This window comes from Ooceraea biroi, chromosome 1 (genome assembly GCF_003672135.1).
Source record: "Ooceraea biroi isolate clonal line C1 chromosome 1, Obir_v5.4, whole genome shotgun sequence".
In the NCBI taxonomy this organism is placed as follows: Eukaryota; Metazoa; Arthropoda; class Insecta; order Hymenoptera; family Formicidae; genus Ooceraea; species Ooceraea biroi.
In genome coordinates this window covers 3,994,931-4,010,345 of record NC_039506.1, presented here as the reverse complement: position 1 = coordinate 4,010,345, position 15,415 = coordinate 3,994,931, and the positions used below count along the sequence as shown (strand labels likewise).

Below are 15,415 nucleotides of genomic sequence, written 5' to 3'. Positions count from 1 at the left end.
ATTCCCTTAAATACTACGTTAGCAAAAGAGAAAGACGGTCGACAAAGAGGAAGAGAGAGAGAGAGAGAGAGAGAAGAAAGAGACAGGGGAGGAGGGAGAACAAGAAGAGGAGAGGATACATGTGTGCGATCACACGAATGGAGCAGCGGCGCGCGCACTCACACCGGCGCGCATATGCCAACGACATAGGCGATGTCGCATACAGGGTGTCCGAGAATTAGCGGAGAACAGACGGATCTTGTCCCCTCACGCTTGGCATCGCGATAGAAAGTTGAGGTCAGATTTTACCCCCAAAAGTGTCGGAGCGCCGACAATTCTCTTCGTAGCTCTATCAGTTGCTCGAAATAAACAGCCTTCCCGCGGACTAATCATCGAAGACGAAAGTTAACGGATGGAACGTCATAGAATTTCAAGTGGATTTTATCTTCGCAAGCGACACACCGTTCGCTCCCTGAAGACCGAGAATTTGAAAATTCCGAGGAAGTTAATAACCTTCTCCTTGCGGTTCGCCGTAAGTCGCGCAAACGACGGTACCACGCGCTCGGTGGTTCTGGAACACACCCGGTACACCCGCACGTTCGCACACGCGCCTGCAGGCAGGTTCGTACGGTCGAACCGGTCCGCGTTTATAACAATACCGCGAGCGCGGGACGCGCGGCGACATTCCTCAGCGAAACCCTTTCTCTCTCGCAGGGTCACGTCGCTCGCCGCAGCTCGCGGGCGCGAGCGATTCGGCGGGTACGCACTCGCGAGTGTACTCACATTTTAATGCCAGGCCGCGAACGACATTCGCGGGCAGCAGGACGCTTCGTGGACGTCGCCGTCGCCGCCGTTCCCGGCTGCCGCTCCGCGCGCGAATTGTCCGTCACAACGCCGTGATGCGTCTGCTCCCCCCCCCCTCCCCCCCGTCGGCGGGGATCCCCTCGTCGTCACTCGCGCGAACGGGCGCACATAGGTATCGTACGCCGTTACGCGCACTCCCGGACCCTCGGCCGCTCGCGATCAGGCCCGCGACGCCCGACGTCGCGTCGCGTTCATTCGATTCGCGACGGCACCCGCTCCGTTCGTACGTGCACGCGCGGCGGAGGCAACCTCTTCGCTCTCGGGTGGAAACGAGCGAGGCTCGATGATGCGTGGAAGCGACGGATTCTCGGCTGCCTCGTAACGCGGACGCGCGGGACGTTCACGACGCGTCGTACGCGCGCACGCCACGCAGAAAACGCCGAAAATCCGGAGCGCGAGCAGATATTGACAAATACCCGACTCGGCGTTGCGCGACACCGTCGGCTGCCCGTCTCGGAGTAACGCGACCGGTTGGCGCCACCGCGCGAACCTCGCCGCAACTAACAGCTGACCGGTCGGCGTCATTCCGTCCGTTTCTGGATAAAGCAGTGTCGAAAGAGCGACGACCTTAGACGAGGTTTCGTGACTACCGAGTGATACTCTGAGACAGCTGATTGTCGATAATATCGCACGTTTATAACCTACAAAATGTTCAGTGTTATTCCCTTACAAGTTGTACACGATCATAAATTGCCTACCGTTGTTCGCTTGTTGATTAAAATTGATTTGCTCAACAGTGAATATTGATTTGTTAATGTATCGTGCCATAAATGCGTAATCTGTAAAATTACTGCCAAAGTGGAATAAAAGTCAAAGATTGCGCGAGAGAATTTTGACAGATTCAAGGGTAAAGAGAGACAATGGCAGTTTGTTGTATCTGTGACGTAGAAATTGGGTCACCGCCAGAGTGTATTAGTTTTCACAGGTATATGTGTGCATATACGTATATATTTTGCTAGCAGAAGTTTTATTGTTAAAACATTAACCACGTAGAGAGTAGGAGTCGCAATTGCTAGTTTTAATATTTTACTTTGTTCTAAAAAAATATAATTAATTAAAAGGATATGGTATGCTAAGATTTCAATAATAATATAAGATTAACAATATTTTATGTGATTTAGGTTTCCGAAACAAGATAACAGAAAATTACGTTGGCTCACGGTAATCAATGAGAATATCAAAAACTTTGCATTTACTGCTAACTCACAAATATGTAGTCAACATTTTACAGTGGACTGCTTTGTAGTAACATGTAGTGGCAGGCGTTACTTGAAGTCAAATGCTGTACCTAGTATATTTAGTATGCCTTTAAAACAAGGGCTGGAAATGACCCAACCAGTAAATACAGTTCTAGTTTTTATCTATATATTAATACATGAATAATTAAATGAGAAATTCTGCATAATAATTAAAACAATGTATATTAATTAATTTTGTTTCATTCAGGTTCCACAACAGCAATGTATGGAGAAGTGTAATAACATTGCTAGCACAAATTATAAGCAAACACTTGTACAGACCATTAAAACTATACCTATAACCATTATGAACTCTAATGACAATAAAAATGACCCACACGAATTAAATACAACTTCTAAAACATCTCTTACCATACTTAAATGTGTCACTAAAACTGATACACAGGTTCCTGCACACAGGTAAAATAACAACAAATTAAATATATCATATTATGATGAGATGCTTATTACTTGCACGTAAAACATGTTATATAGTGGAATTTCGAATGGGTCGTCAGTCAGTGACAAAGAAGAAATAACTGATTTGCAACATGCCAAGGAATATGCGGCAACATTAAAAAAGAAGTTAAAAGTTTCACAACAGAAGTGCAGAAGATTGCAATCAAGAATCACATTTTTAAAATTACTTGTAAAGCATTTGCAAAACAAAAAATGTATAAATCAAAAAGATATAAAACTGCAAGTATAAGAAGTTTTTAATAAATGTATAAAAAATTATTTGTTTTTAGAAACAAATGATTTGTCCTTGCAATATATGTAATTTTTATATTATTACTTAAATTTTTTACTCATGAATCACTCAGGTATAATTGTGAATTACAATTAATTAAACACTACTCTTTGTTAAGATGTAATATTGTATATATTCTTCAAATTACTCTCATAAAGTATTGTAACAATAAGAAACCACATCGGAAACCTTATCGCTATAAAATTGTATATAATATGTTCATTTCGAAAATTTTTAGTCCAAAATATCAGTCAGACATTTAATATATCTCATATTGATTTACATAAAATTACAGTTTTTCACGTTTTCACCCTTAGGAAAAAGATAATTTCATATTTTGAATTGTTGCCAAGTTGGGGAATTTGCTACTAGAGATTTCTGAGGGATTTTAAGAATCCCATTTGGGGAAAATCCGTAAGTTTAGTTAGCAATACTGAATTCTAGTTGCGATCCCTGCAGTAGCAAACGTCAAATGTTATCGCTGAACGGTTTGTTTGGGAGATGAGAAGGCTTCGGGTGGAGATCTCGAAACGTCAACATCAAACTCGATCTTTGTCTCGTTATTGGTAGAAACATCTGTAACTTGTTGTAGCTTTTATACTATTTCTCGGCTCCGAATGATACGCCTAACCTCGTTAAGGACTACACAGATGCAATGACCAATGCTTCTGAATGTGCTGAAGGTATGTGCAGCCACTCTTAACCTAATTTTAATCTTGGTATTTTTCTTTATTAACGACGATACAAGAAAGCATCTTTCTTTTAGTTCAAAAGAGTAATTAACAGTTAATTATTAACGATATTTTGTACTGTATCTGATTACAGCGTTAAACAATAGTAGTACAAAATTTTTCCTTTGTAAGGGTTTATAAAATGTCCAATAATGACTTACTTAACATATATACTTTTGTTAGCAACTCAGACGATATTGTAAATTGCAAATTTAATTTTGTTGTTTGTGCTCTTTATGGTCATTAGAAATAAAAAACTTTATAATATAAATTATTTATCAGATAATTTTGAAGGTCTATTATATTATACTTTATTCAATTTATAGACTTTACAATAATCTTTTTCTGTATTTTATTCTGAAAAAGTATTGTTTACTATATTTTATATATTCTTTGTGTGAAAAGGATTTTGAAAACATAATGGCCACTTATGTTGTCACTAATTCTACTAGAATTGAATTTTAATAATTAATTAATTTAACATATGGTTACTGGTATTCTTTATGTGTTTTCTATAAACTCAAATAACACAAGTTATAATACAAAGATTTTACTCTACAGTATATGTATCTCAATTTATATCCATCCATCCATCCAATATTTTTATGTATAAACTATAACATGTAAACATTATAGTCTAGCTTGAATAAAATATTTCTCTTTAAAAATGCATCAAATCTATAAACTTAATTCTTTTATAATTTTATATTGGCATGGCATTTTTATGTTAATTTATAGGTATTAGTAAGAGAGAAATTAGTAATAATGGACAGCCTATTCACCCAAAATATTCCTGACGAGGCGGAAGACATACCGCAAACAGATGAGCCAGTCTGGATTCTGGGCAAGGAATATAATGCTATAAAAGGTCTAATATATAATCAAACTGTAAATAGTCTTGACACAGTGGATTGTAAGACGTTAAATTTTAGAGCTGGATACGATACGTAGGGATATCCGGTCTATACTGTGGTTTACCTATCGCAAAGGCTTTGTTCCTATCGGCGGTTGCAGCTCTACGTTCACATCTGACAAAGGTTGGGGCTGTATGTTAAGATGCGGCCAGATGGTTCTTGCCCAAGCCTTAATTACATTACACTTAGGTAAGATGCGATCATTAAATAAGAATATTCGTTATTATTTGGGAAAAACTGCTAAACATTCTTTTTATTTAAAGGTTATCAATGATTAAAAATTTTAATTAAAAACTATAACTGTAAACTTTTTTATTTTTAATGCTAGAAGTCACTAAAATTTCATTTTATCTTCCATTTTCTAAATTTTATTGTATTAAAAATGTTTTCTTATATATTTATTGTACGGTTTTGTTTAAAATATTCTCTTTCCAATTGTATTATTAATTATAAGATGTATGACTATAGCAAAATTCCTATAAATCACAGTACTTTACTGACACTGCAGGTAAAGATTGGCAATGGATGCCTGAGACAAAGAATAACACATATTTAAAGATTTTAAAACGCTTCGAAGATAGAAGAGCTGCTGCTTTCTCAATTCATCAAATTGCATTGATGGGTGCATCCGAAGGAAAAGAAGTTGGACAGTGGTTTGGCCCTAACACCATCGCCCAAGTATTAAAGTATGTTTGTTGCATTATTAATAATAGCTTTTTGCGTAACGTTTTGTATCTTTGTACCTTTAAATTCAATATTCAACATATAAGATGTTTCGTGTTTGTCGATTTTACATTTTTCTGAGTACTAAATATTTAACTAAATTAAACTATTAATAAATTCAACTTTAGTACTTCTTTCTTAGGAAGTTAGTCGTCTATGACGAATGGAGCTCCCTCACTATCCACGTTGCATTAGACAATACATTAATAGTTAATGATATTTGTAAGTATGTAGCATATAAATCAATTTTTTTCAATTAATATTAATAAACATAAATTTTCATTAATTAATTGATCAATCTGTACATAATGTCGCTCTCGTAACTCTTGTCACATATGTATTACGGTTATCATTATATGATGTGTGGATTCACAGTGAGACAATGTAGAGTAGAAGGTGGCGTGACAGCGGAAGCAGACGGGGAAATGCCTCTAAGAGCACCTAGCCAATGGAAACCTTTATTACTGTTGATTCCACTGCGTCTTGGACTCAGTGAAATTAATCCTGTATACGTCAGTGGACTCAAGGTAACAAAAAACAAATAAGAAATCTGTATATTTGTTGCATAAAAGGATGAAAAATCTTATGAGAGAAATATTAATACTAATTTAATAGAAAAATAGATGTATAAAATTGTAAAATTATACTAAAATATAAACATTGCTCTCTGTATCATTTAATATAGTTGCAAACTAGAAAATTCATGGAAGCAATTTTTTCAGACATCATTTAAGATTCCGCAGTCTCTGGGAGTGATTGGAGGGAAACCCAATCTTGCCCTGTATTTTATAGGCTGTGTAGGTTTGTATAATTTTATGTTAACAATTAACGGTAACATTTACAAAACATTGACGATTATAAACTTGTTACGTCGCTCCATTTTTCACATTTTCACTTTAAACGAATCTGTATAATAAAATAAAATAAATATTTTTAGGAGACGAGGTGATTTATCTGGATCCTCACACTACGCAAAGGTCAGGCAGCGTTCAAGACAAAACGAATGAAGAGGAAAGTGAACTTGACAGTACATATCACTGCAAATCAGCTAGCCGTATTCCTATTACGGGCATGGATCCTTCTGTAGCACTTGTTAGTATGATATAATTTAAGATAATAGTCAAAATCAAGAAAAGAAAATCTAAAAATCATACCTATATTGATACAACATAACATTATATAACAGTGCAATTATATATTTTCCATTTCTCTATTTCTTTATTTCTGTATTATCTTACTATAAGAAACTTGAAAGCAATTAAGCACGCGTTTTGCATTGCTCATCGTTGACAGTAATTTTTGACAAGTAAAACTTGTTAAAAACTTAATAAAATATTTTTATAAATTCTTTGTCAAATGCTGATGCAAAATACGCATAGTACTGTAAAAAACTATATTACTATTAATTTAATTTATTATGTTTCCAGTGCTTTTTTTGTGCTACAGAAAAAGAATTCAAAGTTTTGTGCAAGTCGATGCAAGAAGAATTAATTTTGCCCGAAAAGCAGCCATTGTTCGAGCTATGCACGGAGCGTTTGGCACACTGGTCAGGAACAGAAGATGCTGCTTCCGAAGCGATAGCAGCCCCTAGTTGTAAGTATTCGATTACATATGTTACGTGTGTGTGTCCGTATATAGTGTATATGTAATGGAATATAATTCTTTGTACAGTTGTGGACTTCGAACACATTGAACGTCAATACGATACATCTGATGAAGATTTCGAATTGCTTGGTTGACATCCACCTAGTCTGCATTGTGAGAAACATCGTGAAACGAATAATACATGATGGTGTTCTTAGAGATGATTTGTATTTTTGATTAGCACAATGCGAAGTTCAATAATAATATAAAGTAATTTATATTTAGATACTTTGTATATATATACATATACATATAAAAGATATATGTGTAATGCTTAGGTTTATACTTTTGCGACGTTGCAAACATCAAAAAATTACGTAAATTTATGTTTTACAGTGATCTTCGCATCGCTGTGATTTTGCATCGACTATTTATCATTTTCACCTAACTACACATATGTAATTATTTCTAAAATAAAAATTTGAATTAGAAATTTTATGTTTTTTTAAATCTAAAAAGTTATAAAAATGTCAACAAGGTAATATATAATACAAACGTTTAAAAAGTCTGTGAACAAAAATATAAAGTAATTAAATAATCCATTTTTAATATATCCTATGTAACCACGATTATATTTAATAAAAATAATCGAGAAAATCAGTGTGAAGTAAGTACGTACTGCATTTGAACAACTTTTAAATTAATATTTTCACGTTACGCATTGTATACTCACACGAGTATATCTTAAATGCATATGTGATAACTTGATAAGATAATGTATACATGACCAGTGTGACGAGATTCTTACGCTCCTTGCGTCTTCCATATCGAAACGTATCGAAAGAAAAAACATCTTTACGGATCAGTCAAACATATGTAAATCGACCTAGATTTTAAAGATTCGTAAGTCTAACTCTCTTCAATTGCATAAAGTGTTTCCTTAAAAAATTTTGAAATATTTGTGGTTATTACAATATACGAAGTCATAATTCGTATAGACAATTGATAATGGCTGAAGTAATTATACGAAAGGCTAGACGTGAGGATTGTGTGGCCATCATAGCACTTATACAGGTAAGATATCTGTTAATAACGATAATAGATATGCCAAACATTATGAAAAATATTATTTTATAGGAATTAGCAGACTTTGAAAAGATGTCCGATGGACCAAAACTTGATTGCAAGAGTAAGATTTATGTACACTTTTATATCATAATTCACAAGTTACTTAAAGGAATGCTATATCATAAAAACATTATGTTCAGCTCTGGAAAGGGATGGTTTCGATGGGCAGCCATTATTTTTTTGCAATGTGGCAACATTTAATGAAAAAGTCATTGGTTATGCTCTCTTTTTTTATGCTTATTCTACATGGTGTGGAAAGGCCATGTTCTTGGAGGATCTCTATGTGACACCAGAGTTCCGAGGAAAGCACATTGGCATTAGACTCTTAAAATCTGTTGCAAAAGTATGCCTTATTAAAATATTTTATAAATATCCATGTAATGTGTTCTATTACAAACTTTTTGTAGGAAGCGATTGAAAACGGTTGCTGTAAAATGGAGTTCATGGTTCTCAAGTGGAACCCAGCAACAGAGTTTTATAAAAAGTATGGAGCTAGTGATCTGACGGTTACAGAAAACTGGCATTACTACCGTTTCTCTGATTTGAAAAGATTGGTATCTGAATGTGAATAACAGAAGCCAAAAGTATACTATTTAAATATTTTTAGTAATACCATTAGTATGTGTTATTAGTTTAATAATAAAAATTATTAGATATTATATTTTGTGTTCTTTGTTACAAACATTATCTTAAACTTCATATAATTTTCTTATCAATTTAGTATGATTTATTTTCTATCTTTTCATTATCAGATCCATATTATCTGATAATATTTAAAGAATGCTGAATATATTATTATTATTACAACTGCTTTTTGTCCACAAGATTACATTTTCATAGAAGCATGTAATAATGCGACATAAATATGTGCATACACGTTTACAAGCTACCAAAATAATTATAAATTGTAAATTTAATATTGTGTTCTAAAATAAACGTCCAAAACATTTATATGAACTAGGATGTTGATAACGTCAATACTCCTCAAAACAGTATTGCCGAACGCACTTGGTAGTCACGAAAACGTATACAGAGTTGGCGATCTTTAATAATACATCGTCAGTGCTTGTAGTTGTCTTATTTAATAAAGGTTCATAAAGGTTGACTGATAAATAATGATCATTTAACACTCTTCTCCAGAAGAATATTTATAGATAAGAAATTAATAAAAAAAAGATCAAGAGAGACTAAAGAATGATATAAATCAAATCAAATTATATATGAATGGTATCACAGCTGAGATTACGTCATAACAAACAGAAGCAATGATGCTACAAGTATGTTCATTTTGTTTTATAATATTTTGTTCTGTTTCTGTTATCTATTATATTATTTTTCATAAACAGAATGCTAATAAAAATTTATTTTGTAATTAGTAGTAGGGTAGATTATATCTTTTGTTATAAATATACAATTTTATTACTCCTTCATGATATTATAAATGTTGCAGACACTAAATGGATTGCTAGCTATTACAAATCATTGCAGAAAAACGCCTAAAAGAGGATTCTTCTATTGGTTAACCATAATATTTAACAGGTAATTAATAAATTCTATTCATGTTATATTAATTGTAACGCAGTTTGCGTATATGTAATTTTCAAAACAACAATTATTTTGAGAGTGGACAATGAAAGAATTCAGTCACTTGGTCCTGATCGTGCTTGTGCCGAATGGCTCTTGAGGAATGGTGCCAGTGTCAGATGGAAAGGCTTTTCACAACACTTGGAAAATTATAATAATTTACCATCAGAAGAAACTCGACATTATATTCAAGCTGTAGATGCTACAGATTCTGGAATAACTCACGTAGGATTTCCACATTTTGGTTAGTATGTGTTATATGTGTAGAAAATGATAAATTGTTATGTTATTTTGCAGAAACATTTTGCAAAGACACATTCTTGGTAACGATAATAAAATTCGATGGCATATTTGTTTGAAATTAAAAATATTAGTCTAAAATCTTTGTTAAATAGATAATTACAAATATTAGCAAAATCTGTATTATATTCAACATTTGTTAAATATTATTTTTAGCTTAAAATTCATTTATATCTCGTAAGCAAGTTTCTATATACTTCTCAAAAAGCTATTCTAATATATATATAAAAGATTTTCTTGTAATATTATTACTTAGAAAAATTCAGTTGGTTGCAGATATATCGATGAGATAAAACTGGTACGTTGTTTCTACTTGTACAACACTGCTTTGCCATTACTGTCTGCAGTAAAGGACACCTTAACTACTCTTGAAATTAGTGATTGTAAGAGTATAACTGACGAAGGAGTGCGTAGCTTGAAAAATCTAAAGTATGTAGTTTTTTATCTATATAGCATTACAATATTAAAAGCTGCCTGTCTTATATTTTTTATTTTCCTATTTTATAGAAATCTGAAGACTTTGAAGCTTGCTGGTATGCCATATTTAAACGATAAAGCTTCGCTCAGAAAGGAACTTGCAGAAGCTCTACCGGATTGCAAAATAGAACTCAAGTAAATCGTATGAAACAAACGGTGCAATCTAATGGTACAAAAGCAGTACACATCTATTAGATATTATATCATTGTTAATTTAACATGCGCTTTTCATAAAGTATTATTTATGTAATATATATGCTTTATAAAAAATATACTTTTAAAGGATTAAACAATTCTTATTCGCAATTCAGCAACAATGTATCATTTTTAGACGTTGTTCAGATCACCAATCCTGAACAAAATTTTATAATGATCAAGCAGTGCGTTGCCAAAAACTTTTGATATAGCCGATTGTCGGCATAGTAGAGCGTCACCTGCGGTCAACGGACCTTGGTTCAAATATTTGTGGAATATAAATTGATTTTATTACGTTAAGTAAAATAACCTTGCAATGCTATTTAAAGAAACAATGGGAGAAAAATAAATAAGAAAGGTCCTGATTTGTGAAAGTATTATGTGACCACACGAACTTCACACGGAGATGAACAATTAATAATTTCAGACATGAGAGATATAAAGATTTTTTCTCTTTGCATTAATTATTAAACAATAGCAGACTCAACGGCGATTCGAAAGTCTTACTGCGATGTATTATAATGCAATGTAAATGCAGAAAATAATATATTACAGAGCAGAATAGCTGCAGAATAACGGCATGTACGTACTTGGTGATGATCACCAACATTGATTGCACTTTCGCTGCGCTTCGCCGTGGGAACCGGGTGAAATATGCGAAGAAGATTTCGATCGACTCCAGCCGCAGAGAGAAACCGGCGCTCGTCGATGCGCTGCCATTACGGTGATTGATGCACAACACGGTGATTCTGTACAATAGGATGCACTGCACAATGCGTTGCGATAAAAAGCCCGATACTTTACAATGGCACGATCTTTCGCGCTCGAGACGCACCGTAACGCAGCAATAACCGCGAAATACCGCACAATCCAGCCGCCATGATGCGTTCCATAACTATTCTGGATTTGAAACCTATCTAAACTGACCTATCGAGTCTCGAAGTATCGGGACAATCGATAGGCTCAATCTATGCGATCGTTCGGTCTGTACATTTCGTTTCATTCTATGCAGCTAACAAAAGACAGGTTACTTACAGCGTTTCTTTTTCTTTTCGAGGGACTAACAGAGGAAGAAAACAAAGTGAGTACAAAAATTAGAATAGCAGAATTGTTACTTAACTCGAGCGTAATATTCGAAATATTTTGGTATCAGAAATTGATCGCAATGGGATGATTAGACGAAAACATGTAATCAAGGCAACTAATAATAGACCGACGAAGAAGGTGTAGCGATTATTGTGTATTAATTGCACCATTCGAACCTTGTTCTTTTTAACCTTATTCTAACAACTATGAATAGCAGAAATTCTATTCCAAGTATATCAATTTATAAATAGATATACGTTCAAGACGAATAATTATTAGTAATTGTATATGTGAGTAAAAATGCATAAATGTTCTCCTCTGTCATTACTGCAGCTGTTGCCACTGTGCAGCTGCTTTTCTGTTAATATCGTCAACAATTCTATCGTTTTCTCCTTTGTTTATTTAATTATTAGTTTACTTTGAAAATGAGTTGCTTTTAGCCAAGCTTTTCACTTCAAAGAATAAGAATTACTCTAAATATATGTATGTATATGTATATTTATTAACTTTTATTTATAACGATCTTTACATAGAATAATTTCGAAGTTAAACTATTGTTCTTACTGAACATATTTTTATGATAAATAAAATCATTTACAATTCTAAATATGATGTTAACATAATATAATGTAATATAAAAAAATAAGAGAAAGAGAGATAAAGAGAGAAAATGTATTATAATAAGATTTGGTGTTTAGTTTTAATATGAAAAATTTTTTAATATCACTGATTAATACTATATCAATTTATATTAATAGTATATCAAAGTTATGAAAATAATTTCAATAAGAGCTATGTATAGACTTATATTTTCGAATCTCGCGTAGATTTTCGTAAAATGTTATCGATGCTAAACATCATAGTTTTAGTAATGTCTCCTGAAGAATCCGTGTATACAGTTTCAGTATCCCTCACAGCGACGTTTTCTCCATTGATTTCATTAAATTTGCATTGTTTCTGAAATTTCCCTTGGTACTTTGTCAAATTGGATAAAAATTCGGTTGGCACCTGTAATCAAGATCACATTTCAATATCATAAATATTTTATCAATTGCTAATAGAATTGTACACATTAGCATGATATATTTCATCTAACCCATACAGCACAGAAGCTTGCACCAACATTGCAGCAACGTTGCAACGTTGCAAATTGCAATGCAACAGTACAAAGACATTGCAGAGATATATATCCGCAAAATACCAACACACTTGCAGCAACATGACATTAATATTTCGGAAACATTGCACAATCAAAATTTTTAATTAATTAATATTAATAATTCATTTTATTAAAACATTGGAGTCTTCCTATCCTAACGAGATTCGTCCAAATCTATTCGACCAATGATGTATGATGACCAGAATCTGAACTCGGTAATATGCGTATGCGGTGTTTGTCTCTTTCGATTATCTAAAGAACATAGTGGTGTATGACGCCAGCATCATTCTAAAGGAAAGTAGTTACGTAAAAGAAAAAGGTAAGTACTTTTTTATAATATTATGTCTCATTATAGCACTTGTGTGCTGTTAAAATCTTGTATCTATTAATTATAATAGAGAATCTCTATTTGCCTATCTCACAGTTTATATCACTATAACCTCAAAATTATGGAAATTCATTAAAAAACTGCATCTTAATAGTTGTAATATTTTTAATAACTTTTTCTGTTATAGAAGCTGTTCGTGAAATACACAATCATGCCACTGATGCAGAAATTGCTGAATGCATTTCCAAGTGGCTTGCTCGAGCTCCGGTTAGGATTGAGAGATCAAAGTATGTCATTTTACATATAATTCTATACATACTTGCAGTATATGTATATTTTTATGTAATTTTATGCTAATACATGAATTTTAATTCCTATTTTATTTTTACAGGCAACATACAAACAAAAACGAAGAAGATTCAATTATTTAATTAAAGGAAAAATATTTTAACATAATTAAAGGAAAAATAATATCTCAAGAAGAGGATTTTTAAGTTTTTTTTATAAAGAACAGTTACTTTTTTATAACAAAAATAGAGAAAATGTTTATTTAATTTTTTATTACTATTGTTATATTACATATAATTGTCTATTTATGTTAATAAATAAAAATATTGAAGTTATATAAATAAAAATATTTAAAGTATATAATAATGAATAATTATAATTATTGCAAATTCATTACATTGCAATATTATTATGACGTTTCGTTGCAATGTTCCGAAAAGCGGACATTTTCACATTCCTGCAATCCCATAGCAATGCTGCAGAAACATTTCGCAGTGAATTTGCAATGTCGCTACGTTGCGGTGGAAGATTCCTGCAATATATATGCAATCTTTGCGTGCTGTATGGGAAATTCGATCTAACAATGTCTAACAATAAGAATGGAAACATTAAGGTATATGACACCTGGATCTTGAAGGCACCATTATATCCTCAAAAGTTAAGCAACGTAGCAGAGAATGCACTCTCTCATGAAACATTAAATTCTTCATACCGGTATTTCCGCAGGCTTCTGCTTCCTATGAGCGAAAGCTCGTTGTCGCTTCGTTCTTCTACGCCTGTAATTGCCTTGTTCGAACATCTCGCTGGCGGATGGATCCAACGTCCAGTAACTGCCTTTCCCTGCCGTGTGATCCTCTTCGTGATCCACGCTCGTCTTGTCCCGTGGGATCTTCACGAAGCAGTCGTTCAGACTGAGATTATGTCTTATGCTGTTTTGCCAACCCTGCCGATTCTCCCTGTAGTAAGGAAACTTGTCCATGATGAACTTGTAAATTCCGGAGAGCGTCAATCGTCGTTTCGGCGACGAATTGATGGCCATCGCTATCAGGGCAATGTACGAATACGGAGGCTTCTCGTAGTGCGGTATAGTCTTGTAACCGATCGCTGGTATCGGCCAGGAAAGCGACGCTTGACATAAAGTCGGCCAGGAAACGCTAGCTCGCAACATTTCCGGAACGGTTGTGAATCCGCAGACGTGTCTCACTGTGCACGCCTCAGGGAATATTTTCTCAATCGAGAAAACGCACCAAGACTCATCGCGTCGATGTACATCGTACGCCTGATTCTTCGCATCTTCAAAGACTCTTTGTACTTGGAGATTACCGTTCGGCTGCATCGAGAATTTTTTTGAACATCCAGAGTAGGAAGACTACGCGTCGTTATACGTTTTGCAGAATAACTTTGATGGCTAGAAACTGGAAAAATTGCGTAATTCCTTGTAATTGCGTGGTCCTTTTTCGCGATGGCACGCTTATCGAGAATCCACGCCAGACACTACGTACGTAATCCAGATCACAAAATTAAAATTGCGTTAAAGTTGTCACGTTCTTCATACTGCCAAGTATTATTACGAAGTTCCTCCGTTTGAGGTATAAGGCAGGATCACGATTTACACTGATATAATCATCCGAATGAGGTAGCGGATACGATGGTACTCCGTCGATTAGGACACAGACTCGTCGAAACTTCGGTGCATCCAGTTCTCCAACGAAGGATGTTTAATTTGATACGAGGATTTAGAGGTTGGCACAACTCCGCCCATCGTCGTCTTCCATCCTGGTTCGAGGGAACTCCCGTTTATTCTCTCGTGGGGAGGAGATTACCTATCCGGGACCGCACTACATGTTTTATTGCTGTTTACACATATGCTGTTTCAACACCCGCGTCGGTAGTATAACCGCGCCAATATCTAAACAGTGTTGTGGTAATTATACCAAAGGCGAATAGTTTCTCGGAAGCATCTTCCTAGTCTCGGACTTGTTCGCGATCAATGTAAAGACACGTACGTGTGTACTTCGGAGAAGATGTTAAAAAGTCATATTTATCATAAAGCCAAAAATGCTTCTGATTTTAAGCAATTATAATG

The 15,415-nt window shown here is 34.4% G+C and overlaps 6 protein-coding genes across 7 annotated transcripts in view; 4 read left to right on the top strand and 2 right to left on the bottom strand.

The window, feature by feature from the left end:
* Positions 1–905, bottom strand: part of LOC105286860 (serine/threonine-protein kinase tricorner) — a 120,470-nt gene extending 119,565 nt beyond the window's left edge. For both annotated transcript variants that reach the window (XM_026973729.1, XM_011352116.3), the window contains exon 1: positions 763–905. In XM_026973729.1, the coding sequence (XP_026829530.1) occupies positions 763–764 (2 nt within the window). In that variant the 5' untranslated portion in view covers positions 765–905. The remainder of the gene's footprint in view (positions 1–762) is intronic.
* Positions 906–1,041: 136 nt separating this feature from the next.
* LOC105286859 (THAP domain-containing protein 1) lies at positions 1,042–3,030 on the top strand. The gene is made up of 4 exons (XM_011352113.3): positions 1,042–1,768; positions 1,965–2,181; positions 2,290–2,501; positions 2,577–3,030. Exons 1-4 carry the CDS (start codon positions 1,704–1,706, stop codon positions 2,788–2,790), a joined length of 708 nt encoding a protein of 235 aa, XP_011350415.1. The 5' UTR covers positions 1,042–1,703; the 3' UTR covers positions 2,791–3,030.
* A 239-nt stretch (positions 3,031–3,269) lies between these two features.
* LOC105286858 (cysteine protease ATG4B) lies at positions 3,270–7,277 on the top strand. The gene is made up of 10 exons (XM_011352112.3): positions 3,270–3,515; positions 4,302–4,431; positions 4,496–4,666; positions 4,986–5,163; positions 5,343–5,422; positions 5,576–5,727; positions 5,923–6,001; positions 6,138–6,292; positions 6,628–6,793; positions 6,872–7,277. The coding sequence occupies exons 1-10, from the start codon at positions 3,495–3,497 to the stop codon at positions 6,937–6,939; spliced, it is 1,200 nt and encodes a 399-aa protein (XP_011350414.1). The 5' UTR covers positions 3,270–3,494; the 3' UTR covers positions 6,940–7,277.
* A 263-nt stretch (positions 7,278–7,540) lies between these two features.
* Positions 7,541–8,571, top strand: LOC105286856 (diamine acetyltransferase 2). The gene is made up of 4 exons (XM_011352110.3): positions 7,541–7,858; positions 7,922–7,973; positions 8,053–8,255; positions 8,320–8,571. The coding sequence occupies exons 1-4, from the start codon at positions 7,793–7,795 to the stop codon at positions 8,482–8,484; spliced, it is 486 nt and encodes a 161-aa protein (XP_011350412.1). The 5' UTR covers positions 7,541–7,792; the 3' UTR covers positions 8,485–8,571.
* A 435-nt stretch (positions 8,572–9,006) lies between these two features.
* LOC105286857 (ATP synthase subunit s, mitochondrial) lies at positions 9,007–10,582 on the top strand. The gene is made up of 5 exons (XM_011352111.3): positions 9,007–9,189; positions 9,363–9,451; positions 9,535–9,740; positions 10,063–10,225; positions 10,304–10,582. The coding sequence occupies exons 1-5, from the start codon at positions 9,178–9,180 to the stop codon at positions 10,410–10,412; spliced, it is 579 nt and encodes a 192-aa protein (XP_011350413.1). The 5' UTR covers positions 9,007–9,177; the 3' UTR covers positions 10,413–10,582.
* A 1,688-nt stretch (positions 10,583–12,270) lies between these two features.
* Positions 12,271–15,400, bottom strand: LOC105286855 (forkhead box protein J1). The gene is made up of 2 exons (XM_011352106.3): positions 14,042–15,400; positions 12,271–12,562 (listed from the first exon to the last, which is right to left on the bottom strand). The coding sequence occupies exons 1-2, from the start codon at positions 14,663–14,665 to the stop codon at positions 12,359–12,361; spliced, it is 828 nt and encodes a 275-aa protein (XP_011350408.1). The 5' UTR covers positions 14,666–15,400; the 3' UTR covers positions 12,271–12,358.
* Positions 15,401–15,415: the final 15 nt, after the last annotated feature.

Coding starts and splice junctions, on each gene's coding strand:
- LOC105286859 (XM_011352113.3), top strand. CDS start 1,704: ATGGCAGTTTGTTGTATCTGTGACGTAGAAATTGGGTCACCGCCAGAG. Junction 1,769..1,964: donor GAGTGTATTAGTTTTCACAG/GTATATGTGTGC, acceptor TATGTGATTTAG/GTTTCCGAAACAAGATAACA. Junction 2,502..2,576: donor ACACAGGTTCCTGCACACAG/GTAAAATAACAA, acceptor CATGTTATATAG/TGGAATTTCGAATGGGTCGT.
- LOC105286858 (XM_011352112.3), top strand. CDS start 3,495: ATGCTTCTGAATGTGCTGAAG. Junction 5,164..5,342: donor ACCATCGCCCAAGTATTAAA/GTATGTTTGTTG, acceptor CTTCTTTCTTAG/GAAGTTAGTCGTCTATGACG. Junction 6,002..6,137: donor GTATTTTATAGGCTGTGTAG/GTTTGTATAATT, acceptor AAATATTTTTAG/GAGACGAGGTGATTTATCTG.
- LOC105286856 (XM_011352110.3), top strand. CDS start 7,793: ATGGCTGAAGTAATTATACGAAAGGCTAGACGTGAGGATTGTGTGGCC. Junction 7,859..7,921: donor CCATCATAGCACTTATACAG/GTAAGATATCTG, acceptor ATTATTTTATAG/GAATTAGCAGACTTTGAAAA. Junction 8,256..8,319: donor TCTTAAAATCTGTTGCAAAA/GTATGCCTTATT, acceptor AACTTTTTGTAG/GAAGCGATTGAAAACGGTTG.
- LOC105286857 (XM_011352111.3), top strand. Junction 9,452..9,534: donor TTAACCATAATATTTAACAG/GTAATTAATAAA, acceptor AATTATTTTGAG/AGTGGACAATGAAAGAATTC. Junction 10,226..10,303: donor CGTAGCTTGAAAAATCTAAA/GTATGTAGTTTT, acceptor CCTATTTTATAG/AAATCTGAAGACTTTGAAGC.
- LOC105286855 (XM_011352106.3), bottom strand. CDS start 14,665: ATGCAGCCGAACGGTAATCTCCAAGTACAAAGAGTCTTTGAAGATGCG. Junction 12,563..14,041: donor AGAAGCCTGCGGAAATACCG/GTATGAAGAATT, acceptor TCTTGATTACAG/GTGCCAACCGAATTTTTATC.